Source organism: Eschrichtius robustus, chromosome 6, assembly GCF_028021215.1.
Source record: "Eschrichtius robustus isolate mEscRob2 chromosome 6, mEscRob2.pri, whole genome shotgun sequence".
NCBI classification, from domain to species: Eukaryota; Metazoa; Chordata; class Mammalia; order Artiodactyla; family Eschrichtiidae; genus Eschrichtius; species Eschrichtius robustus.
The window spans coordinates 23879742-23906073 of NC_090829.1; the positions used below are offsets into that span (position 1 = coordinate 23879742).

The 26332-nt window shown below is 35.0% G+C and overlaps 1 protein-coding gene across 5 annotated transcripts in view; it reads right to left on the reverse strand.

Annotated features, from left to right (window-relative positions):
• The window catches only part of ATR (ATR serine/threonine kinase), a 106398-nt gene that overhangs the window by 13988 nt on the left and 66078 nt on the right, over positions 1-26332 (reverse strand). For 3 of the 5 annotated variants that reach the window (XM_068546033.1, XM_068546031.1, XM_068546034.1), the window contains 13 exons: positions 26130-26221; positions 23533-23624; positions 23119-23296; positions 21757-21936; positions 21157-21316; positions 19025-19204; positions 15446-15588; positions 13619-13715; positions 5395-5426; positions 4629-4726; positions 3798-4030; positions 2705-2839; positions 985-1185 (listed from right to left, as the gene is read on the reverse strand). In XM_068546033.1, coding sequence (XP_068402134.1) covers positions 985-1185; positions 2705-2839; positions 3798-4030; positions 4629-4726; positions 5395-5426; positions 13619-13715; positions 15446-15588; positions 19025-19204; positions 21157-21316; positions 21757-21936; positions 23119-23296; positions 23533-23624; positions 26130-26221 — 1821 coding nt within the window. Of the gene's footprint in view, positions 1-984; positions 1186-2704; positions 2840-3797; positions 4031-4628; positions 4727-5394; positions 5427-13618; positions 13716-15445; positions 15589-19024; positions 19205-21156; positions 21317-21756; positions 21937-23118; positions 23297-23532; positions 23625-26129; positions 26222-26332 lie in introns of those variants that run through there. The other 2 variants (XM_068546032.1, XM_068546035.1) reach the window with 2 other exon arrangements.

Sequence of the window (26332 nt, forward strand, 5' to 3'; positions counted from 1 at the left end):
TTTTTAAATTTCTTTAATGGTAAGAAATGTTTATCAATGGAAAGTAATTTGATTTTTGACAAAAGAAACGCCTCCAATATCATGTCCAACTAAAGATGTAAGTAAATAAGTTGAATAATATTAAGTTAAAAACAAAGCATGACTATAAGTAACAAGAATGATTTCATTATGTGGCTTATTAACTGGTCTGCAGCAGTTAAACAAATGTTTTGAGCCACAGAAGTACTGGAATAAATACAGAGTTTTCAAAAGTATTTACTCAGAAGTGCTTTTCTTTACGATAGTAACAACAACAAAAAAGAATCAAGCTCTTCCTAGCTGAAATTCACTTCCTCCCAAAATACAAATTACAAACAAAAACTGTATTTCGTTCTCTTTCTGTTCCCCATTTTTAGGACAAAGATGAATACGGGGGCTTCCCTGGTGGCGCAGTGGTTGAGAATCTGCCTGCCAATGCAGGGGACACGGGTTCGAGCCCTGGTCTGGGAAGATCCCACATGCCGCGGAGCAACTAGGCCCGTGAGCCACAACTACTGAGCCTGCGCGTCTAGAGCCTGTGCTCCGCAACAAGAGAGGCCGCGACAGTGAGAGGCCCGCGCACCGCGATGAAGAGTGGCCCCCGCTTGCCACAACTAGAGAAAGCCCTCGCACAGAAACGAAAACCCAACACAGCCATAAGTAAATAAATAAATAAATAAAGTAAATTAAAAAAAAAAAGATGAATACGGAAATATCAAATTATGGAAAAAAAAAGATTTTAGTCTTACTAAAACAATATGAACATCTGAAAAAATCAAAATACTAGGTTGAATGTAAGATTTTTATCACTTAATCAGTATATAGTTTTACTTTTCTGTATTTCCAATCATTTTTTCTTTGCAAATAAAATCCACTTAGTCTCTGAGAAAAACACTTTTAAACTTAATTTGAAATTTCAACTTAATTTTAAAAGCATAGTTACAGTTATATAAAATTGCAGTTTACCGTATCATCAAAGCCTGCAATATAGGCCCAATGCCCAGGAAATGGCTCATGGTTAGCATGGGCACCTGGAACTGATGGAAGAGTGGGTATCATGACTGATTGTAAAGGAATGAGGATTTCACTAAATGTTGCTTCTTCTACCAGCTTTTTAAGCATTTTAAAATGAGTGCTCATGCTCAGCGTGGAACTACTTCCATCCACCTGGGGGGAAAAAAAGTAGTACATTTTAATTTCTCTGTTTACCTTGAATTATAGAATGCTTACTTTTACTCACAACAAAAATTTCACTTCTATAATATCTTAATTACAATGGCTCAGCAGTCTATACTTTTCTAATTTTTAAAAATACATCACCTCATTTAAACCTCTCTGTACTTTTACTCATCAATAAATAGTACCTACATTATAGGATGTTAAATGACTAAGGTAGGTAATAGCGGCCTACGATTTGTTATCACACGTTACAAATTCCAAAGAGCTCTGTAAATCAAAATTTTTTGTTTGTACCAAATCTCATTTGGCAGCAAAAAGATATCTGAACTTCTCACTTAGTACAAAGATTAATATGTTTCACTGAAGAAATAGTTATGTATCTGATTACAGGATACTCTACCAGATTACCCCTACTGATGCTACTTAATAAAAAGTATATGTACTGCATTACCTTTAAAAATCTAAAAAATCCTGAATTTCTAAATGTAGTTGGCCACAAAGGTTTCACATAGAGAACTGGAAGTTTGTACAAGTAAAGCACTTGGAAAAGTGCCAGTGTTTAATCGATGTTGGCCATTATCATAACACTATCTTTCATAATGTCAAGGGTGTCAGAGGACAAACAGGATTAATGCAGATAACAACAACAGATTATACTTTCAACATGTTTATTGGAAGGGAAGGTGAGAAATAGAGTAGTCTATATTTTCTCACCTGTAAATAGATGATAGAGTGAATATTTGTAAAATGAAGTCTAGTTATTTACCTTATAGAGTCTGTCCCTCCTTATAATTACCCCTACCCCCACTTTTACCTTTCCTACACATTCTTCAGGATTTTTTTCCCTCCAACTCCTTGGGTAGAATACTAGTTCATTCCTATAAGCATGTCCATATTCTAGTCATAAACCTACTGAAAAAAGTAGCTATACACTATATGATAACCATCTGAGTGGCTTCCTATGAGACTGTGAGCACTTCGAGGCAGGAGAACATGTCTTATTCATCTTTGTTTCCCTTAGGCACGGTGCTTGTTCCCTGGTAGACAATGAAATGTTACTGAAAGGATGAAACCCAAAGCTCCAGTCTTCTTTCCTCTCATGTATGTAGGTTAATGTATATGAGTTTTGAAAGTTCAAAGATATGACAGAAAACAATCACAGAGAGAACTTTAACTGAGTATTTTATATACTTATATTTCATATCCTCTATTTAACAAAACTTCTAATAAATATGGATAATTTACTCTCAGAAGAATTTACATTAAGAAGAACTTTTAGAAATTTAGATGACGTTTGAGAGAGGGACATATGTTAGAAATTTAAAAAACAGCTTTATTAAGGTAAACTGCACGTATTTAAAGTATACAATTTGATAACTTTTGATATATATGTATACCAACACATATGAGAATTTAAATTTAATTAATCAAATGAAATAAAACCAGCTGAAATCATATAGAAGTTTCATCTAACTTGGTCTATAAGTAGTAAGATTTATGATGGTACCGATTTATTGCACAATTCTAGAAGCTTATCTGTTAGGCGAGTTGCATCTCCAACAAACTTTTCTAAGGATTTTTTCATATGAATAGCTTTATTTAGGATTTCCTTGCATCTGTTTACACGCATGGGATAAGAAGACTGTCATAAAAAAAAAAAAAGTTAAATGCAATTGTTAGAAGATTTTTAAAAGATAACAAAACTTCTGATTGACAAAAATCAACTTAAACAGTATGCATGATGAAGAGTTTACAGTGACAGAAATTTCCTGGAAATCAATTTGGCAATACTATCAATAGCCATAAAAATGCTGCTATCCTGCGACCTGATGAATTCCCTTCTTAGGATCTATCCTGAAGAAATAATCAGAAATGAGAATAAATATAGATGTGTCTAGATGTTTTGTAACAGCAAAGAAAGTAAACAACCTTAATGATCAACAACAGTTAAATAAATTATAGATGGCTAACCATTATAGAATTTTATAAAATTAAAATAATTGGGTCTTCAAAGGATATTTAATAACATGGGAACATGATTATGGTAATAATTTTAGGTGAAAAATATGAAATTACATATCTATGCAATCCAAATTTAGTGTTAAAATATGCATAGATAATAAGCATACAAAAATACATCAAAATATTAATGATATAAACAGTGAATTTTAATTTTCTTTTTTATATTTCTCTGTATTTTCTAAATTCTCTAAAATATTTATTAATTCAATATATTTACCAATTTGTACATTCCTATTAATAATGCAATAAAAATTTTCTAGTGTTAATAGTTCTGATACTTTGGATTAAAAAACTTGGAAAAAAAATAGGTTACTGTTTTATACCAAGCACTAACAGTTTACTATACTTCATAAAGAAAACACATGATAAATCCTTCAATCTTAAACATACTAGTCACTTCATTTGATATAGTAAATATTTCTGAATTTTATAATGAGACATAGTGCTATAATTTCTTTTTAAAAATACTTAAAATTTATTCTCTTGTTACAAATCTAACATAAGAGAGAAACCCTGGAACTTGTATCTACATATTAGCATTAAAATGGAAAAAGACACTATTGTGATTAATATATCACCTTTGACACAGCTGTCATCATCCACATTGCTTGTTGAGGATAGGCCAGAAACACTTTGGCTATAATTTCCATCAAGACAACAAAAACTTCATCATGAGAATGACAAATTCGGGAGATCAATTGTGAAAAGGCAGTCAAAAATTGATATGGAGCTAAGTGATTTGTGTGCTCTGTGATAACTTTGTTTATCTTAGCTAAATCATTTCTCATTTGTACACGATCAGAGCGGCCAGCTGGAAAAAGAAATCAAAGTTAAAAATACCAGTAAAAAATAAAACAGTGTATCAATTTCACAGAAAAAAATTTTTGTCTTAAAAAGAGCTTTAAGATATATGTTATTCCCATGTCCAAAGCTAGATCACTTGCCAATTTGTGAAAAGATACTTTTCTCTGTCCAGGTAGGAAAAAATATTTAAGTCCACTGAAAAACTCAAGGCCCGTTTCTTTTTTAAATTTTTTAAACAGACTTTATTTATTTATTTATTTAACATCTTTATTGGAGTATAATTGCTTTACAACAGTGTGTTAGTTTCTGCTGTATAACAAAGTGAATCAGCTATACATATACATATATTTTCACTAGAAGCAAACAGAACAAGCCACAATCCATTGTAATTTTTAAGGTACATTATTTGGCTTAAACTAATATTTTTCAAAATGTGTTAGGTTTACCAAGGAACAAACAGATTTACACTTGCAGGCCCTGCAACTCCAACTACTTAAAAAAGTCTATGCTTAGTCTTTCTCCTCTTTTTTAACATTTGGTTTCTTGCTCTCACGTAAATTATAATTCTTCTCAGTTCCTTAAAAATTTTACCAAAAAAATTATACCTTTTTCCCATTCATATGCCTTAGCACCAAAATCAAGCCATAGTGATAACATTCGTGGCATTGATTGATATATGAACTGATTTCCATACTGTAAAGACCTGCAATTACATAGAAAATATATTAACATAGTATTCTTTTTTACATTATATGAATTAAATATAAAGACTTAAACTACCACTTGAGAAATATATGGCCTCTGACAAAAATTTTTATAGTATCAGTATTTCTTCCTAGTACACATTATCTTTGACTCCTCTCTCCCCACTTTTTTCTTTCTTCATTCCTCACTAACCTCTATATTATCAATACACTGACCAAAAATAATTCAAGTTTTGACCTGGTCAAACTCCTGTCAGTACTTCTTTTAAATTGTCCTTAGGATCTGTGCATTTATTTGTATTCCATGGTCATAAGCCTAGGTCAGGCCCAATCACTCGATTTCTGGGAAATTACAGTAACTTGGTCTCCCTAATTCCACATTTCTTCCCTTCAATAAATTCCAGGCTAACATTTCTCAAATTCTAGCTTTACCATACTCCCCCCCGTTCGAAAAACAGCAATCACTTACCTATAGATTAAGACTATATGAATGACTCTGCTCGGGATTCAAATATATACAACCCTTTTTCTTTATAACTTTGCAATCTTAGTCTCTCACTATTCACCGCATACATCTTCCATCAAGTCCAATTTCCTCACCATCCTCTCAACAAACCACTCAACCCCGTGTCTCTGCCAAATCTGTGAAAAATTAGTACAGGCATACCTCGGAGATACTGCAGGTTTGGTACTGGACCACTGCGATAAAGCGAATATCACAATAAAGTGAGTCACACGAATTTTGGGGTTTCCCAATGCATATAAAAGTCATGTTTACACTATACTGTAGTCTAATAAGTGTGCAATAGCATATGTCTAAAAAAAGCAATATACATACCTTAATTATAAAATACTTTATTGCTAAAAAATGCTAATCATCACCTGAGCCTTCAGCGAGTCCTAATCTGTTTGCTGGCAGAGGCTCTTGCCTCGATGTTGGTGGCTGCTGACTGATCAGGGTGGGGGCTGCTGAAGGCTGGGTGGCTGTGGCGATTTCTTAAAATAAGACAACAATGAAGTTTGCTGCGCTGACTGACTCTTCCTTTCATGAACGATTTCTCTGTAGCATGCAATGCTGTTTCATAGCATTGTACCCATAGGAAAACTTCTTTCAAAACTGCAGTCAATCCTCTCAAACCCTGCCACTGCTTTATCAACTAAGTTTAGGTAAGATTCTAAATCCTTTGTTGTCATTTCAACAATCTTCATAGCATCTTCACCAAGAGTAGATTCCATCTCAAGAAATCACTTTCTCTGCTCATCCATAAGAAGCAGCTCCTCATTAGTTTTATTGTGTTTTTATCGTGAGATTACAGCAATTTAGTCACATCTTCAGATTCCACTCCTAATTCTAGTTCTCTTGGCTACTTTCACCACATCTGCAGTTCCTTCCTCCACAGTGGTCTTGAACCTCTCAAAGTCATACATGAGGACTGTAATCAACTTCACGCAAATTCCTGTTAATGCTGATATTTTCACATCTTCCCATGAATCACAAATATTCTTAATGGCATCTAGAATGGTGAACCCTTTCCAGAAGGTTTTCAATTTACTTTGCTCAGATCCTTCAGAGGAATCACTATTTATGGCAGTTATAACAATACGAAATGTATTTCTTTTTTAAAAAATTTACTTTCATTATTTATTTATGTTATTTAGGTTAACATTGGTTTATAACGTTATAAAAGTTTCATGTGTACATTACATTTCTACTTCTATATACCTTATAGCATGCTCACCACCAAAAATTTAGTTCCCATCCATCACCATACGGTTGATCCCCTTTACCCATTTCACTCTCCCCTTCCCCTCTGTAACCACTACTCTGTATCTACCTGTTTGTTTTTATTTGGTTTGTTTTGTTCATTTGTTTTGTTTTTGTGTGTCTTTGTTTTTTTATATTCCACACATGAGTGAAATCATACGGTGTTTGACTTTCTCTGTTTGACTTATCTCACTTAGCATAATACCCTCAAAGTCCATCCATGTTGTCACAATGGCAAGATTTCATCTTTTTTTAAGGCTGAGTAGTATTCTATTGTATACATGTATACACCACAACTTCTTTGTCCACTCTTCTGTTGATGGGCACTTTGGTTGTTTCCATATCCTGGCTATTTTAATAATGCTGCGATGGACATAGGGGTGCACATACCTTTTCAAATTAGTGTTTTCATATTCTTTGGATAAATACCCAGAAGTGGAATAGCTGGATCATATGCTAGTTCTATTCTTAAAGTTTTGAGGAATCTCCATACTGTTTCCACAGTGGCTGCACCAATTTACATTCCCACCAACAGTGTAGGAGGGTTCCCTTTTCTCTACATCCTCTAACACTTGTTATTTCTCTTGCCTTTTTGATAATTGTCATTCTAACAGGAGTGAGATGATATCTCATTGTGGTTTTGTTTTACATTTCCCTAATAATTAATGATGTTGAACATCTTTTCATGTGTCTGTTGGCCATCTGAATGTCTTCTTTGGAAAAATGTCTATTCAGCTCCTCTGCCCACTTTTTAATTGGGTTGGTTTTTGTTGTTGTTGTGTGAATTCTCATTTATTTTGGATATTAACCCCTTATTGGATATACCGTTTGCAAATATCTTCTCCCATTTGGTAGGCTGTCTTTTCATTTTGTTGATGGTTTCCTTTGTTGTGCAGAAACGTTTTAGTTTGATGTAGTCCCATTTGTTTATTTTTGCTTTGGTTTCCCTCGCCTAAGGAGTCATATCTAGAGCGATATTACTGAGGTGGATGTCAAAGACTGTACTGCCTAGGTTTTCTTCTAGGACGTTTGTGGTTTCAGGTCTTACATTCAAGTCTTTAATCCATTTTGAGTTGATTTTTGTGTATGGTATGAGATAGTGGTCTAGTTTCATTTTTTTTTTGCATGTGGATGTCCAATTTCCTAACATCATTTATTGAAGAGACTATCCTTTCTCCATTGTATATTCTTTGCTGCTTTGTTGAATATTAGTTGTCCATAGAAGCCTGGGTGTTTTGCTGGGCTCTCAATTCTGTTCCACTGATCTATGTATCTATTTTCTGCCAGTACCATGCTATTTTGATTACCACAGCTTTGTAATATAGTTTGAAATCAGGGTGTGTGATACCTCCAGCTTTGTTCTTTTTTCTTAGGTTTGCTTTGCCTATTTGGGGTTCTATGTGGTTCCATATAAGAATTTTTTGTTGTATTTCTGTGAAAAATGTCCTTGGGATTTTGATAGGAATTGCATTGAATCTGTAGGTTGCTTTAGGTATGGGCATTTTAACTATGTTAATTTTTCCAGTCCATGAGCATGGAATATCTTTCCATTTACTTGTGTCTTTTTCAATTTCTTTCAGCAATTTCTTATAGTTTTCAGTGTACAGGTCTTTCACCTCCTTGGCTAAATTCACTGCTAGGTATTTTATTCTTATTATTGCAATTGTAAATGGGATTGTTTTATTAATTTCTCTTTCTGCTAGCTCACTGCTAGCATGTATAATAGAAATGCAACAGATTTTTGTACACTGATTTTGTATCCTGCAACTTTACTGCATTTGTTTATTATTTCTAATAGTTTTTTAGTGTATTCTTTAGGCTTTTCTATATAAAAAATCATGTCATCCACAAATAGTGACAATTTTACTTCTTCCTTTACAATTTAGATGCCTTTTATTTCTTTTTCTTGCCTATTTGCTCTGACTACGGCTTCCAATACTATATTGAATAAGAGTGGTGAGAGGGGGCATCCTTGTCTTGTTCCTGATTTTAAAGGGATAGCTTTCAGTTTTTCATGGTTGACTATGATGTTACCTGTGGGTTTGACATACATGGCCTTTACTAATTTGCGGTATGTTTCTACTATACCCACTTTATTGACACTTTTTATCAAAAATGGATATTGAATCTTCTCAAATGCTTTTTCTACATCTACTGAGATGATCATATGGTTTTTATCCTTCATTTTGTTAATGTGGTGTACCATGTTGGTTGCTTTGTGTATGTTGAATCATCCCTACATCCCTGGAATAAATCCCACTGATCGTGGTGTATGATCCTTTTAATGCACTGTAGCAGCTGGTTTGCTAATATTTTATTGAGGATTTTGGTGTCTATGTTCATCAGAGATATTGGCCTATAATTTTCTTTTTTGTGTGTTGTCTGTGTCTGGTTTTGGTATCAGGGTGATGTTGGCCTCATAAAATGAGTTAGGAAGCGTTCCTTCCTCTTCAATTTTTTGGCAGACTTTGAGCATTAAATCTTCTTTGAATGTTTGGTAGAATGCACTGTGAAGCTGTCTGGTCCTTCTATTTCTTCATGATTCAGTCTTGGAAGGGTGTATGGTTCTAAGAATTTGTCCATTTCTTCTAGGTTGTCCAATTTGTTCATAATATTCTTCATAATATTCTCTTACAATCCTTTGTTTTTCTGTGGTATCCGTTGTTATTTCTCCTCTTTTATTTCTGATTTTATTTATCAGACCCTTCTCTCTTTTTTCTTGGTGAGTCTAGATAAAGGTTTGTCAATTTTGTTTATCTTTTTAGAGATCCAGCTCTTATTTTCACTGATCTTGTCTACTGTCTTTCTAGTCTCTATTTCATTTATTTCCACCCTGATTGTTATTATTTCCTTCCTTCAGTGGACTTTGGGCATCATTTGTTCTTCTTTTCCTAGTTCCTTTAGGTGTAAGGTTAGATTGTTTATTTGAGATTTTTCCTGTTTCTTGAGGTAGGCCTGTATTGCTATAAAGTTCCCTCTTAGTACTGCTTTTGCTGCATCCCATAGATTTTTTTGGTATGTCATATTTTCATTTTCATTTGTCTTCAGGTAACTTTTAATTTCTTCTTTGATTTCTTTGTTGACCCAATAGCTCTTCAGTAGCATGCTGTTCAGTCTCCATATACTTGTCATTTTTCTACCTTTCTTCTTGTAGTTGACTTCTAGTTTCATACCACTGTGATTGGGAAAGATGCTTGATATGATTTCAATCTTTTTAAATTTATTGAGATTTGTTCTGTGGCTCATGGTCTGTCCTTTAGAAAGTTCCATGTGCACTTGAGAAGAATATGTATTCTGCTGCATTTGAATGTAATGTTCTGTATAGGTCTATGAAATCCATCTGGTTCTGCTGTTTCCTTCAATTTCTCTCCAGATGATCTATCCACTGACACAAGTGGGATGTTAAAGTCCCCTACTATTACTGTGTTGCTGTCAATTTCCATTTTCTTGGAAATTCCTTCCCTTTGAGCCTATGTTTGTCTTTAGAGCTGAGCTCCTGGAGGCAGCATATAGTTGGGTCTTGTTTTTTTAACCCATCCAACCACTTTGTGTCTTTTGGTTGGTGAATGCAATCCATTTACATTTTAGGTGACAGATGAGGACTTAGCACTGCCAGTTTAGCTTTTGTTTTCTGGTTGCTCTATATATCCATTGTTGTTTTATTTTTTTCCTTGTGTTTCTGTCTGCCATTTTGGTTTGGACGTTTTCTGTTTTTCATACTTTCCTCTTTTTTTATGTTTCATGTCTCTACTCTAGATTTATGTTTTGTGGTTACCATGGGGTTTGTATGAAACCTCTCATAGATAAAATAGTCCTTTTTCTGCTGATAGGATCTTATCTTCATTTACCTATGTAGGTTCCATCCTTTTCCTCTTCCCCTTTTATATTTTTGTTGTCTCAAATTATCCCTTTTTATGTTGAGAGTTTGTTACTGAATTGAAGCAGCTATATTTGTTTTTTCAACACTTTCCCCCTTTAACCTTTATGCTATAACAAAGTGTTTAAAAACCTATTGTGATAAAGACTTGCAACTTTTGATTCTGTCTACTTATCGCCTTACTCAAAGTTTTGTGTACTTTTTGCCATTTTGTTTCTGGTAGAAAAGCTCATTTCAACATTTCTTGTAAGGCAGGTCTAATGTTGATTAACTCTCTTGGCTTTTGTTTGTCTGGGAAAGTCTTTATTTCTCCTTCATATCTGAATGATAAGTTTGCTGGATAGAGTATTCTTGAGTGATGACTTTTACCTTTCAGTATTTTGAGAATGTCACTCCACTTCCTCCTGGTCTGTAGTTTCTGCTGAGAAATCTGATGGCCCAATGAGGTAGCTTTGTGGGTTATCATCCCTTTTTCCTTAGCTGCCTTTAAAATTCTTTCTTTGTCATTGACTTTTGACAATTTTAATACAATCTGTCTTAGAGAAGGTAATTAGGTGTTCTCTTGGCTTCATGAACTTGTATACCCAGTTTCTTCTCCAGGTTTGGGAAGTTCTCAGCTATTATTTCTTTAAATAAATGCTTTGCTCCCTTCTCCCTCTCTTCTCTTCTGGGATACTCATTACCCTAAAGTTGCCCTTCCTAAAAGACTTGGATAGCTCTCTAGAATTTCCTCATTTTTAAAATATCTTCTCTTTCCTGTCCTACTTGTACCATTTCAAGCTTGCTAATTCTCTCTTCCATATGGTCTGCTCTATTTCCAATGCTTTTAAATGCACTCTTCATCTCATTTATTGAGGTCTTCAACTCCAGAATTTCTGTTTGGTTCTTTTTTAGAGTTTCACTCTCTTAGTTAAGTACTCCTTCTGTTCATTAATTTTATTCCTGAGCTCACTGAACTGCCTTTCTAAGTTTTCTTGCAGCTCACTGGGTTTCTTCATGACAGCTATATTGAATTCTCTATCAAATCGCAATATTCTGTATCTTTCAGTTTGGTTTCTGGAAAATCATCATTTGCTTTTTGTGGTACACTGTCACTGTGGTTCTTCATGGTGCTAGATGAGTTGTTCCTCTGCCGGTACATTTGAAGTAGGGACAGGTTAGAGATTAGAGGCCTTTTCTTTTGTTTTCCAGTAGGTGGCACTATAGCATAGGTTTTTGGTTTCTTTTACCTGAGGCGCCTCTGGCTCTATTTGAGAGTCTGCCCTTTCCACCTTCCACCTCATCTGTTAGAGGTGCGACTCCCTGCCCTCATTATTGCACCTTGTGCCTCTGGAGTCGTTGGTACCTTCCTTCTCCCACTGTCACTGGTGTTGCTGCTTGGTGCATCTAGATGGTAGGCTCTGCCATCTCATCTGGGCTCCCATGAATTGCAGGCTCCACTGCCAAGGGGGGAGGGGAATGAGGAGAGTTGGGAGGGGAGCTGAGGTTGCGTGGGTGCCTCTGCTGTGTCTGGTATTGTAAGGTTCGTGGGGCTCTGCCACAATGGACCTGGAGTTGTTGGCGCCTCAGCAGCTGGAGGGACAGGGTCTCAGGCCCCACTGCCACTGTTTCCCAGTTACCCGTGGCCACAGGAGCTGCTGGGGCCAGGAGGCTGGAATCATGTGTACCTCCCTCCTCTGCTACTATCGGGTTCTCTGGGGCTGCAGACTCAGTTGCTGTGGCTGAAGGGCTGGGTTTTGCAGGCACCACCTCTGCTGTTCCCTTGTTTTCACCTCCTCTATGTGTTTCAGTCCACCCACCTTTAGATGTACCAATATGTGGATTCTCCAGTGTGCTGGTGTGTTGAGCGGAAGTACCTTTGTTGTACTTGGATGTTTTACTGGTTGTAGACTGATGGGGTGAGACAAAGGTAGCTTTTCACTCTGCCATATTGCTGACGTCACTCCAATCACAAAATGTATTTCTTAAACAATAAAACTTGAAAGTTGAAATTGCTCCTTGATTCATGGGCTGCAGAACGGATGCTGTGTTAGCAGGTATGAAAACAACATTAATCTCACTATACATCTCTATCAGAGTTCTTGAGTGACCAAGTGCATTGTCAATGAGCACTGACATTTTGAAAGGAATCTTTGTTTCTGAGCAGTAGGTCTCAACCGTGCGCTTAAAATATGTAGTAAAACATGTTGTAAACAGATGTGGTGTCATCCAGGCTTTGTGGTTCCATTTACAGAGCATAGGCAAAATAGACTTAGCATAAATCTTAGGGCTCTAGGATTTTCAGAGTAGTAAGTGAGCACTGGCTTCAACTTAAAGTCACTAGCTGCATTAGCCCCTAGAAAGAGAGTCAGCCTGTCCTTTGAAGCTTTGAAGCCAGGCACTGACTTCTCCTCTAGCCATGAAAGATGGCATCTTCTTCCAATATAAGGCTGTTTTGTCTACATCGAAATTCTGTTGTTTAGTGTAGCTACCATTAATGATCTTAGGTAGATCTTCTGGATAACCTGCTGCAGCTTCTACATCAGCATTTGTTGCTTCACCTTGCACTTTTCTGTTATGGAGATGGTTTCTTTCCCTAAACCTCATGAACCAATGTCTGCCAGCTTCAGGCTTTTCTTCTGCAGCTTTCTCACCTCTTTCAGCCTTCTTAGAATTGAGGCAAGTTTGGGCCTTGCTCTGGATTAGGCTTTGGAAATATGGTGTCCAATTTGATCTCTGTAAACTACTAAAATTTTCTCCATATCAGCAATAAAGCTGTTTCACCTTCTTATTATTCATGTGTTCACTGGAGTAGCACTTTTAATTTCCTTCAAGAACTTTTCCTTTGCATTCACAACTTGGCTAACTCTTTGGCACAAGAGGCCTAGCTTTTGGCCTGTCTCAGCTTTTGACATGGCTTCCTCACTAAGCTTAATCATCTGTAGCTTCTGATTTAAAGTGAGAGATGTGTGACTCTTCCTTTCACTTGAACACTTAGAGGCCATTGTAGGGTTATTGATTGGCCGAATTTCAATATCGTTGTCTCAGGAAATAGGGAGGCCCAAGGAGAAGAAAAGAGATGGTGGAATGGCCAGTTGGTGGAGCAGTCAGAACACACACAGCATTTATGGAATAAGTTCGCTGTCTTGTATGGGTGCAGTTCATGGTGCCCCAGAACAATTACAATAGTTAACATCAAAGATCACTGACCACAGATCACCATAACAAACACAATAATAATGAAAAAGTTTGAAATATTGCAAGAATTACCAAAATGTGAGTATACAGAGACCTGAAGTGAATAAATGCTGTTGGAAAAATGGAACTGACAGGCTTGCTCAACACAGGGTTGCCACAAAACTTCAATCTGTAAAAAACACAGTATCTGTGAAGCTCAATAAAATGAGATATGCCTGTAATGTCCTCTCTTTCTTGAATTTAATTACCTTTTAAATCCTACCTTCTTCACGAGGCCTACCAAACTTCTGTAGCAATGCAGTGCAAAGAGATACTTTTGATATCATGAAGCCAGTGGTTTGAGTTTTGACTTCAGATTTGCCCTAAATCTATGACTCCTCCTGGACTTGTTTGGTTCATTTTTGGTATCTTGCTAATATCAAAAAAGATATTTCTAATATTTATACCACTTATTTTGATATTTGATCACATTCTACTATGTACCATTATTTAAATATTTTGTGTGCTAAGGTTTCTCTATCCAATTGGACTGTAGCTCCTTGAGGGTAAACACTAATGCTTAATTAGTAATAACACAGTAATTCAATGACTCAGGGGAAAAGTATCGATAGCTGAGCTTATTTACTCCTTTAAGCATCCATATGTTTTATTTTAACTACTATGGATAAAACATATTCTAAAATAGTCTTACTTTCTTAAACTGTACTTCTAAAAATCTCATACTATACCTAACAGTTTTATGCATATCAAGGACTCCAAATAACTCGTTTTAGAAGAAATATATTAAATAAATTCTGTATACCAATGCATATGATATATGCCAAGACTAAAGAGCAAATGAGAGGTATTACTCATTTTAGAAAAGAAAAATGCATTTAATAACTGTCCTCTGCTTACGCTTCCATTTCAAAATGCCAATATGCCAGGAATTCTTCCTCAATAACAAGTCATTAATAATCAATAATAAATTAAATTAGGTTTGGATTTTATAAAACTTGAATTCCAGGGAGTTCCCTGGTGGCCTACAGGTTAGGATTCCGGGCTTTCACTGCCGTGGCCCAGGTTCAATCCCTGGTTGGGGAATTGAGATCCCACAAGCCACATGGCATGGCCAAAAAACAAACAAACAAACAAGCAAGCAAACAAAAACTGAATTCCATTTTGGGAAGAAAGTCTTGGCCAAATCTTGCAATCCTAACACTGCTGATGAACAAAAATATATTGCTTTGATTCCTGAAAATATTGAACTGAGAAGTCAAAATACCTGATAATAGGCAACTTTAAATAAATTTATTACTATGAAGTAAGTTATTCATCAGTGTAAAGCAATGGTCCATGAGTATGACAAGAAAATGAGTGGAACGTTATTATTACTTCTTAGGAATTAATAATTTGTGATAATATAAACAGTAGGCATGAGACAATATACTATTTGACTATAATACACTAATATATGAAATTAAGTTACATTTTACCTGTTACCTAGTTTAAGTGATAAGCTCTTTCTACAAGTCTAATGTCAAAACCATGGGCTGGAAGGAAACATTCCACAGGCAATTAAATACAACCATTAAATGTACTAGATTTAGCGTCTTCTGGAATTCTAGGGAAGGGGACCCAGAGGATGAGGGTCCAGAATGGGAAGGACACTTAATTTTCATTGTATATTCTTGGTACTACTGAATTTTTAAAAACATGCATATATTACTTATTCCATTAAAATAGTTATTATTTGAAGGGAAGGAAAAAATTGTACAAAGAAAAAATTTATATCACATCTAAGGTGATAATCGTAAAGCAGAAAACATCCTACATATGCTAAGATCTGTGATAATAGTTCAATATCAACAGAGTCACCTTGATATATTTAATCAGCAAACATGCAGTTCTCACTCTCACCTTCCAAAGTGAAGAACTATATACCGAATGAGATCACCCTGCTTTTCCATTTTGTTGTCTGTGACCATGGGCATCAATTTGTCATAGTACTTGGCAAGGTAGAAATGCCCATCCTCCCACTCTGGCAGGAACAAGGTCACATCCTGTAAAAGATAACAGAGAATACCCACTTAATAAAACCCCCCACTATGTTGGGAAGTAAAGTATGAATAGATAATTAGGGATCAAAAGTATGAGACCGACATCTAGGCAGAGCAAAGTCAAAGGCAGACTGACTCTGGTGTAAATAAGGAATAGCTACTTTCTTACAAAGGTTTTCTCAGGATAGCTGGTGGGTTCTGGTGGGTTGCCCACTGATCAACATGTCATGATAATTTGCTATACAGGGAAAAAAACTCCACTTACATTGCCACTTTATATGATACATCAAAATAATTTTCAGATGGATTAAGGTATTTCATGTATGTGTGTACAGGTATATGTTTATTGTTTTAAAAAAAAAACCTCAGAGAAAGAAGAATATCAAATCTCTGAAGAGGACAGGACTTTAAAGGCATTCAAATATGGTTTAAGAAAGAAATCACATATCTTATTTTTCTCTAAGATCCATAAGATATTGCCCTCTCTCTCAACTCCTTTATAATCAGGCTTCTGAAAAGAATTCTCCAACCCATAGTCATTCCTCAAACTATTTCTTTTTGGTTCAGTAGACACCACTCCACTAAAGTAGCAACTTAAACAGACATACTTTCCAATTCTGATCTCACGTGAGTGAGCTCTCTTCAGCATGTTTCTGTTGTCCGTGCCATTTCTTCTTTGAATCACTTTCTTCCCTTTGCTTCTGTGAGGCCACAATCTTCCAAGTTTTCTCCTACCTTTCTGGCCACTCCTACTCAGTCGCCTTTGTCATTTCCTTTCCCTTTCCCTTATATTTGTATATTGTGTGTGGTTTATTAATTTTTAATTATATTATTTGAAATGTGATGGAAAATACATAGAACAGCTGAGTAAAAAAAATTTTTTTAAATAAAGCTCTACTCTTAATTCAAGCAAATTTGAGAACACAGTTTAGACCAGGAACCTTAAAATGAGATCTTAAGTTTCCTCCAAATCTAATCCTAAAACTTTACAGATACAAACCTGCTTGTGGGTAGAGGACAGAATGACATGATTAGATGTATGGAACAGATGCTAGATTCATGTGCCTAAAACCAGCCACGGGGACGAGGCTCCCAGTGTGCTTTTCCCATCTAGTCACAGGAGAAGCAAAGGGAATGAAGGAAAATACTAATTAAGATTGCTCTAAAAAGATATTTTCAATCTGGTTTCATCATCTATCTCCCTTCCTTTCCTTTCTTCCTCCCTCCCTCCCTCCCTCCCTCCTTCCTTCCTGGTTTAAGTTAAAACTTTATTTTGGAAAATAAAATTTACATACAGAAAGATAAATCTTATACACAAAGCTTGCTCAATTATCACAAAGTGATCACACCTACATAAGAACTCCAGAAACACGAGCCTCCCACTTTGCCCTCCCAAACACTACTCCCTTCGTTTTCCTCCCAAATAACCACTACTACAGATTAAGTATTTGTGTTGTCCCCCCTCCCCCCTCGCCCAATTCATATGTTGAAGCCTAATCCCCAATGTGATGGTATGTGGAGGTGGGGCCTTTGGGAGGTGATTAGGTCACAAGTGTGGAACCCTCATGAATAAGATTAGTGCCCTTATAAAAGAGGCTCCAGGGTCCTCCCTTGCCTCTTCTGCCATGTGAGGTTATAAGGAGAAGATGGCTGTCTATGTAAGCAGGCCCTCACCAGACTGAATCTGCTAGCACCTTAATTCTGGACTTCCCAGCCTCCAGAACTGTGAGAAATAAACGTTGCTTAAGCTACCCAGTATATGATATGTTTATTATAGCAGTGAAAATAGACTAAAAACAACCACTATCTCCATTTCTGATACAATAATTTTGTTTTGCTCATTTCTGAACTTTATATAAATGGAATCATACTACATGTATGATTTTTTCATATGACTTTTTTTATTCAACATTAAGTTTGGGAGAACCATTCAAGTTGTTGGATGTAACTTTGGTTTGTTGGTTTTCATTGCTATACATACAGTATTCCATTATAGGGATATGTTATAATTCGTTTATCCGTTCTATAATTGATTGACATTTCTACTTCCAGCTTAAAATCTACAAATAACGTTGGTATAAACATTTTTGTATATGTTCTATGGAGACGTGTTGAGCATTGGTAAAGTGGCTGTCACAGTATTATCACCTTTAGGAGAAAACACCAAACTGTTTTCCAAAATGATTGTAATAACTTATACTTCCAGCAGCACTGTATGAGCGTCTAAATGCTCTATAGCCTTGCTAACACTTGAAAATATCAATCTTTTAAATTTTAACCATTCTTGTAGGTATATAGTGTTAGCTCATAATACTTTTCTTTAAACTGAATGGCAGTTGATTTATAATATTGTATTAGTTTCATCATAATACTTTTTAAATTTGCATCTATTCCTGTCTACTACAGTGAACATATTTTCTTTTTGCTTTTTTTGGGTCATTTATATATATCCTTCTGTTAAGTCTTCTATTCAATTTTAAAATTGAGTTGTCTGTATTTTTCTTATTGACTTTTAAGAGTTCTTATTATATTCTGGATATAAGCCTCATCATTATGTATTGCAAATATCTTGTAATCTATCGCTTACCTTTACATTCTTTTTAAAAATATTTATTAAAAAATACATTTTTTTATTTTTTAAGTAAAAAATAAAAGCTGATGTACAATATCATGTTAGTTTCAGGTGTACTACATAATGATTTGACATTTGCATACACTATAAAATGATCACCATGATAAGTCTAGTAACCACCTGTCCCCAGCCATCCACTCTTATTTTATTATTTTGTATCTTCTATATTCTATGTTTTTAATTTTTTTTCAGTTCCTTTTCTAACTCCTTGAGATGGATTCTTAGCTTATTAATTTTGAGCCTTTATTTTCTTCTAACATATGTAAATAATATTTCAAATTCCCTGTAAGAATGGCTTTAGCTGAATCCAAGTTTTGCTATGTCATATTTTTATTATCATTCAGTTCAAAGTAATTTTAATTTCCATTAAGTTTTTTAACTTCCATTTAGTTTTTTAATTTCCATTGCAATTTTTTCTTTGACCCATGGGTTACTGAGAAGTATCTCTTTTCTAACACCATCTATGTAAGGCTTAATACCTAGTAAGGAAGGTATACACTGTGTTTGTTCAAAAATTTTCAGGCCAGGCTGTGGTTAACTTTGGGAAGGAGGATGAAAGGGTGAGTTCTAGAGCATTAATAACATTCTACTTCTTGACATGGGTGGTGGTTTCATGACTATATTTATTTTGTGATAATTCCTCCAACTATATACTTACGTTATATATTCACTAAAAAGTCAAAAAAGCTTCCTGGCTATTTTTATACATGTGCTCTTCCCATATGGACTTTAAAATAATTTTATCTATTTTCAAAAACAACAAAAAAAGTGAGTTTCTAACTGAAATTGCATTATACATTCACTTACCTTATATTTTTTCATAACTGCATTGCTTTCAAAGTTAGCTGTTTCTTCCATAAAACGGCCCACTAGTAGCATAGCTCGACCATGGATTAACATGTTCTTACTTTCGGTTGGGGTTTTATTTTCAGGAAAACATAACTCAACACCCTTCTGAAGAACAATTAGTGCCTGGTGAACATCACCCTGAAAGAAAAAAGGCAACAACAAGCCTTTTAATTTAAGAACATACTTCCATTTTCTGAAAAGCAAATAAAATTGTTAGAATTTAAAGTTCATAAGATATTTTATGTATAAATCTATTTGTAATTTCATATTCACCTCTCATTTTCCTCCTATGAAAGTAAAATCCTAAAAAGGAATCATTGCTTCATTTCATATAGAACTCCTACATTCATTCACTCACTTGTTTTTTACAGTCAGTCAAAGTGCAGGGAACTGAAGAATATATGTAGATGATTAGGGATAAACAAACATAAATATGTCAAAATCTCTGGCTTAAGAAAGTTCACAGTCAAGTGAGGAAATAAACTATAAAACAACAACACAATGTGCTAAGTGTTATTAACAGAAGAATATACATGCATATTATGTAGGAAAGAGAAGACAGTCTGCTAAATCTACCTGAAGATATAGGAAAATGGAGTTGACCAGTGGTCAGGCAAAGTAATCACATGAGGAAAATCTAAATTAGGTCTTAAAAAATGAGTAGAAATTTTCCTGACAAAGAATTCAGTGAAGGACACTCTTGGTAGAAGGAATAATAACTTTAATTGAGAAAAAGGCAAGTAGTCTGGTTTTAGCTGAAGATTAAAGGGTTTGTGAGATAAAGGGTTTGTGAAGGCTAAAGGATTTGTGAAGACTAAAGGGTTTGTGACAACTGAACCTGAAGAGGTAGGCTGAGACTCGATGAGAAAGGGCCTTGTGTACTTTCTAGAGTTCTGACTTAATCCTAAAGCCATGAAGAATACTTTGAAGGATTTTAACTGGGGGAGTGACATGATTCAGTGTGCATTTTAGGAAGATGACAGACTGCAGTAATGAACACCAAGAAATGGTGAGACCTCAAAAAAAACTGTTAATATTGCCAGAGGGTGTAAATGCTAAGGGCATGAAGGAAAGCAGCAAAGATAAATAAGAGGGAAAGGATTCAAAAGATATTTCTACGGTCAATTTAGTCTCCAACTTGATGTGGAAAGTGAGGGAGAGGAAGAAGTTCAAGATGATGCCCAGATTACTGTCATAAATGAGAGGATGTGATAGAGTCCTTCTCAGAAAAATAAGGAATATGGGAGGAGAAACAGACAGTGAATTTTACATGATGAATTGCATTTTGAGCATACTGAATTTAAGGTATTACAATACATACATGTTCTAGCACTAGCTCTGAAAATGACCTGACTAATGCAGGCTGAATTATTACTTTTATCTCCCATCCAGGAAACATCTCCTCCCCTGTCTTTTCTTAGCCACCATAAAAGTTGGTTTAATCACAGATGGCACCAACTCTAGTTGCTAACTGTCAATTTCAGAACATGCTATGCCTACTACTAATTCTAGACTGGTGGCAAGCATGAGGAGATATGAAAGTAAGAGTCCTTTAAATCTGCGGCATGAGTTTTTCAAGGAGTTTGTATATTTTAAAAGCCCCCTTCTTATAACTGTAGCTTTAATCTGAGGATTGCTGAGGACGTTTGTTCTGAAGCTAAGCCCTTTCTGACAGGCTAGATTAGAAGTGGATCTTTACAGCAACAGTGGCAAGTCTACACAAAACTAATTATCTGCCAAGAATGTAATAAGGACAGTGTTATGTTCACCTAAACATTTCTTGAGTGCACTCATGTATGTATATATATAGAGAGAAGGTAAAAACAAAGTAAAAATTGGTCATTTCCCTCAAGAAAAAAATGGAAGACAGATAAAAACAGAAAGAACTGCACTTTCAGTCTTGAAACAGGAAAATATTTGGGGACTTCAGGATAGAAGGAAGTTTCTTCCAGATGATGGTAGATAAATGATGCAGAAAGGTGACAGAAAAAGAAGGTTCTGAATTTAGATTAGGGATCTAATCTCTGTCATGCCTTTGTAGGAAGTACCTATGATGGAAGTACATACGATGACGTCCCCTTGGCCATTACCTTGGACCACAGCCACTTTGCCCTTTCCACATACAGTTCAGCAAGTCGTGATTCTCCAGCATTAAGGAGAGCATTGTAGGCTGTCTGGTGGTGACCAGCCTTTCGAGCTACCCTGGCACTCTGTAGCCAGCATTCTCCAACCATTTCCTTGTAATCTGGTCTAAAGGAATGTGACAAAATGGTGGGGAAAGAGCATTTTTAAGTATATTCAACAGCTTAATTAAAATATCTCTTCCCAACATGGAACCTTCTCAATATATCTTTTCAAAGGAATCAAAGAATATTTATTTGTTAAAAAACTAATTTTAATTTTCTTAGAGTTCTCCATTGTTATCAATTACAAGCCTATGAAGACCTTACAATTGACTTATATCTGTACCTCCCCCAGATACGTTTTCAACATTAAAAAAATGATATATTGCACATAAAAGTAATTTTTAAGTTCCAGGCTCATTTCAACTATATAGTGTAGACTTGACAATTGACAATAGAAAAATACAGATTCAGAGAGAAAATTAGGAAAGATAAATATTCCCAAGTAATATCCAAATATAATACTAAATTCACAATAACTGACATGCAAAAAAAAGTGTGTAAAACCTTTTGTTGAGGCTTAATAAAGCTCTCCGGAGAGCCAGTATGGGCTCCTTTGCTCTGTAGGAACTCTGGGTCATTTCCAGTCGAGCTACCCAATTTAGTGAATCTTCTTGAGTACTTTCACCTGGAGACTGGTGAAAAAGTGGTTTGACGCTATGCTCCAACTCACACAACATGTGCAATCTGAAGACAGATAGAGCCTATGTTAATATGTTATCATATTCAGCCATATTAATCTGATATATAAAGCATGTACTTTAAATTAACCATGAAGAATATGAAATGTGCAGTTTTCTTTGGAAGAACTTTAACGAATATATATTCTTGGTATATAAACAGTAACATTTATAACTTTTCAAATTGGGTATAAACACTAATTTATGTTGATTTGAATAGTTAGCGCTTTGCTATGATCCCTAGACCCCTCTAATTAAATTGGAGAAGGGTATATAAAACTAAATTCAAATGTATGAAAGCCAGACTTTACCACCTGTATAAAGATGAAAGAAAATATAAATCAATGTAAATATTTGTATATATTGCTGGTGCTATTGTAAGAGGACCTGGCATAGTAGATGCCAGTAAAAAATTGTGAAATGAATGCAATTTTAATTGTTTTTTTTTTCCCTAAGGCTGATGGAAACATTTGTGATACATTCAAATTAGCTTTTTCCCATGTCTATAACCCAGTGTTCAAGCATGCAGTTGAGTAGCTACAGAACTGAATTAATCCCAGTGGTCCAATCTCTGGTTTCATTAAGCTGTTACCAAAGGGGCTGATACAAAATATAATTTAAAAAATAGCATATTTTTCTTTTTAATTTACTGTTGTTCAATTACAACATATATTTTATTCTTTTCTTCAGGTAAATTAACAGACCTAAAACGTTTTCCATCATTTTCTTCCTTATCTCTAAAAATTAATATTACTTGTAATATTAATATTACTTGTGAGTAATGTAATACCTATATTTGAGGGGGAGTGGAAAATGTCAAATGCATTTCTCAAAGAGAAACAGGAAAGGGAACCAACAAGTACTGAGCACCAATGTGCCAGGCAGAATAGACGTCTAGTTATTTAGGTTATATAGAAAATAAACTATGACATTACAATAAGACAAATGTAAGATATTTTTGCTATTTTTTAGAAGTCTCATAATTGTCTTTCTAATTAAAGGGATGTATGTTAGAACATTTTTAAAAAACTATAGATAGGGTGATTGTGAGGTGAAAAAATGAAAAGAGCCATTTTGTGAGCTCTGCGTAACACCAAACACACTATCACTTATTTAGCAAGCACAAAATTCCAAGCCTGTCATATGACACCTACAGACCAGGAATATAAAAATGGAAACCTCAAAATACCTCACAATATATTCATATCCTCGTTGGTAAGAGCCTCTTTCAAAGCTTGCAGCTGAAAGAGGTACAATTTGTTCTGCTCTCACTAGTTTCAATGTGTCATAAAAAGCTGTGATATCTTTTTTTTTAGCTGATAATAATAACTGTCCCAGTCTGACACTCCATGTTGTAGATTTCCCATCTGAAAAACAAATGAAGAGTCAAGGCATGCCATGATAGCTGGATCTCAGAACAAGCTTTATTTCATTTGATAAAATGGTCAACAGAAATCTGGAACAGATGGTTTCATTCCACTTTGCACTTAAACAAGGCAATCGTAAAACAAGCTGAGAGAATAATTACCAATGTTGCTTAGCTACTTAAGTCTAAATATTTATGGCATATTAAAACTGCTTATATTTTAAGAAGTAATTTTACCTGCTGCCAAATAGTTTTCTACCAAATCCCACTGTGACAATTTCCAAGCTGCTTCCACTCTGTATGTGTTTAATTCATCTGTCCATTCAGACCTGTTAAAAGAAACCCGTACCACTTAAACATTTATTTAAAGTGGCATTTAGAGATTTTTTCATTGGTTTAGACACTCTATTTATTGTAGTTATTTATTGCTCTATTCATTGTATTTGTATTGTATTGTATTGTATTTTGTATGTAGGTACAAAATATCCAAAACAATCCCCCAAATTTTAATGTTTCCAGTCCCCCAAAACATTTTTTTCAATAATTACTTCTGATACAGCCATTTAAAAATGCCGTCTTTTTGGACAAATTTGCCATATATTAGAGCAGAATTAATGCCTGGATAATTACAAAGAGCAGTTATAAAATGAGCTGCACGCTTAACTTGAACAAAGAGCAGGGAGAAAAAAGAGCCAACTGAACATACAGGCGTTCAGAGGTAAGCAATTCTAATAACTTGGTATTTTGAATTAAATTTAAGACAAAAAACATAGAAGCTGGTGGGGTAGGTTGAGCACTGGGGTACATAGGACACTCAATAATAAAGGCATAACAATGTTACAAATTATGTATCAATAGTATGACAAAGGATACAAAATTAGCTACCTAAAATACATAACTATTCTTAAATTATTTTCAGTTACTTTAAAATTGGGGTTTTTAAAAGCAGCATTATATAGGTAATTATTTTTTCTAAGTATCCTACTTATGTGACACTAAGATGGCTAGTGATGTTTAGATCATGACTGTATAGAAGAAGCTATACTTCCCCATGTTTCTTCTTTATTAAATCATATCATTTGAATACCTGCCATATGCTAGACCCTCAGCTAGGCACATTTTTCTATTTAATTACCTAATAATACCAAAGGTACACATACTATAAATAAGGTAACAGACTCAGGGAGGCTGGGATCAATGCCCTTAAAAGCCCTCCTTGTTCTTTCTGTAGTAAAAACACATAAAACATAACAAATGAGTCAATTAAAAAAAACTAAAGTAGTAGCATAAATATCGAATATTCTCTAATGTCTAAAAAGCACCAAGAACAATTTAGAACAAAGCTAAAAGAAATACAATAGAAATATAGTTTTCAAAAGTCCAACTCTGAATAACTTCACTAGCTTATCACTCGATGCCAAAGTATCAAAATTTTAGGATACAAATCTGAGTAGAATTAGCAGGAGTTGCTCTCCAGAGGGGATATATCACACCAAGAAGTACCAAATGGCAATGAGGATCAGGCTGTGAGAACTTACTTCCATAAATGTATTAAAAAAATGATTGTGTAGGTTAAGCACAGTCAATAATTTTGGAGAAATATTTGTTTAAATGCAAATATTCTCCCCAAGGAAAACTCGTCCCCTCAATGACCATTTGCTTCAATGATACAGTATCCTTCATTGAATATTGAAACTTGCCTTTTCACAATCCAACGATCAGGAGGCTCTATGTATCCCAGATCCAAAGAGAAGACTGTGCAGTGTGCATCATAAGGAAACATGACACCTCGGCTTGAGCCAAAACAAACTTTCCCAAATTTCTGCAACCCCTTTATTCATAAGGTCTCTCAATTAATCTGGAGAAACATATCTAAAACATATAACGAATCTTTCCTTGCTTCTGTAAAGCTTCTTTCATCGTTTCATAAATCCACTAACCATTCTCTACTCCCAGACACTGTAGAACAGTGGTCTTTAAAATCACAGTTTGGAATTTATAGAAACTGTACTTAGAAGAGCTGTTTTCAGCTCAAACTAACTAAAACCAGTGGCCTGTGCTCTTTGGCAAACTAAGATCCCATCCCTTTTGACCAGATCTCTCTGTCCAGAAAAGTCAATTGGGGTCTGGTAAATACATTAAGGAGTAAGGCTTTTAGCTTGCAGAGCAAGGCAGCTTCAAGGGCACAACCAACCTCCCTAGTAATTCTCTAAACTAGAAGAACCATGCATGTCTTAATCTCTGCCACATGTAAGTTCTTTTTTGGGGGGTATCATTTGGTTTGCTATAAGAAACGCATTTTCTTTAGGAAAGGAAGGCTGCTTTCATTTTTATTAGTCTTTTAGGAGAAAATCAACCCACACATTCTAGAGTGGTATTCCTTAGTTCAGTCACAAAGTTCCCCTCTCCCCAGCACAGAAAATAACTGGTGCTGATAATGTAGGCAGAGCTTAGATATCTTCTGGAAATACCAATATGAGCTTCACCAATAGTAGGTGAAGTCTTGCAGGTTCCTGTCATAAAGCAAATTTAATTCAAGGATGACTCTTTGCATAGAAGATAAGCTGTTAAGTGCTAGATTGACTTAAGAGACAGTAGGAAAAATTATTTTTTGGTGTTTATCTCCAACACCATGAAAACAAAAAAGATTTCATTACTTTAGTAAACATTACTTCAATGTAATTACAAACTTTCATTACTTTAGTAAACATTACTTCAATTACCCAATTCATTCAATTCAAATACCCAATTCATTACTTCAATTACCCAATTAATTAAAAATTTCCCATTCCAAACCAACAACAAAAGAAAATCATTCTTTTAAAAAACATTACCTGTTAGCATGCACTCCATTCACCTGAGTGATTACAGTAGACAGCTGACCAAGACCTAACATGGACTTCACTACGCCATGATAGTGAATGATCTGGAAATTTAAAAGTATTTAAAATAGCAACTGTTACTTCAAATACATCTTCGGAACCAAAAAGTGTTTAACTGATATTCATTAAAAAATGCTATTTACCTCACTGAGCCT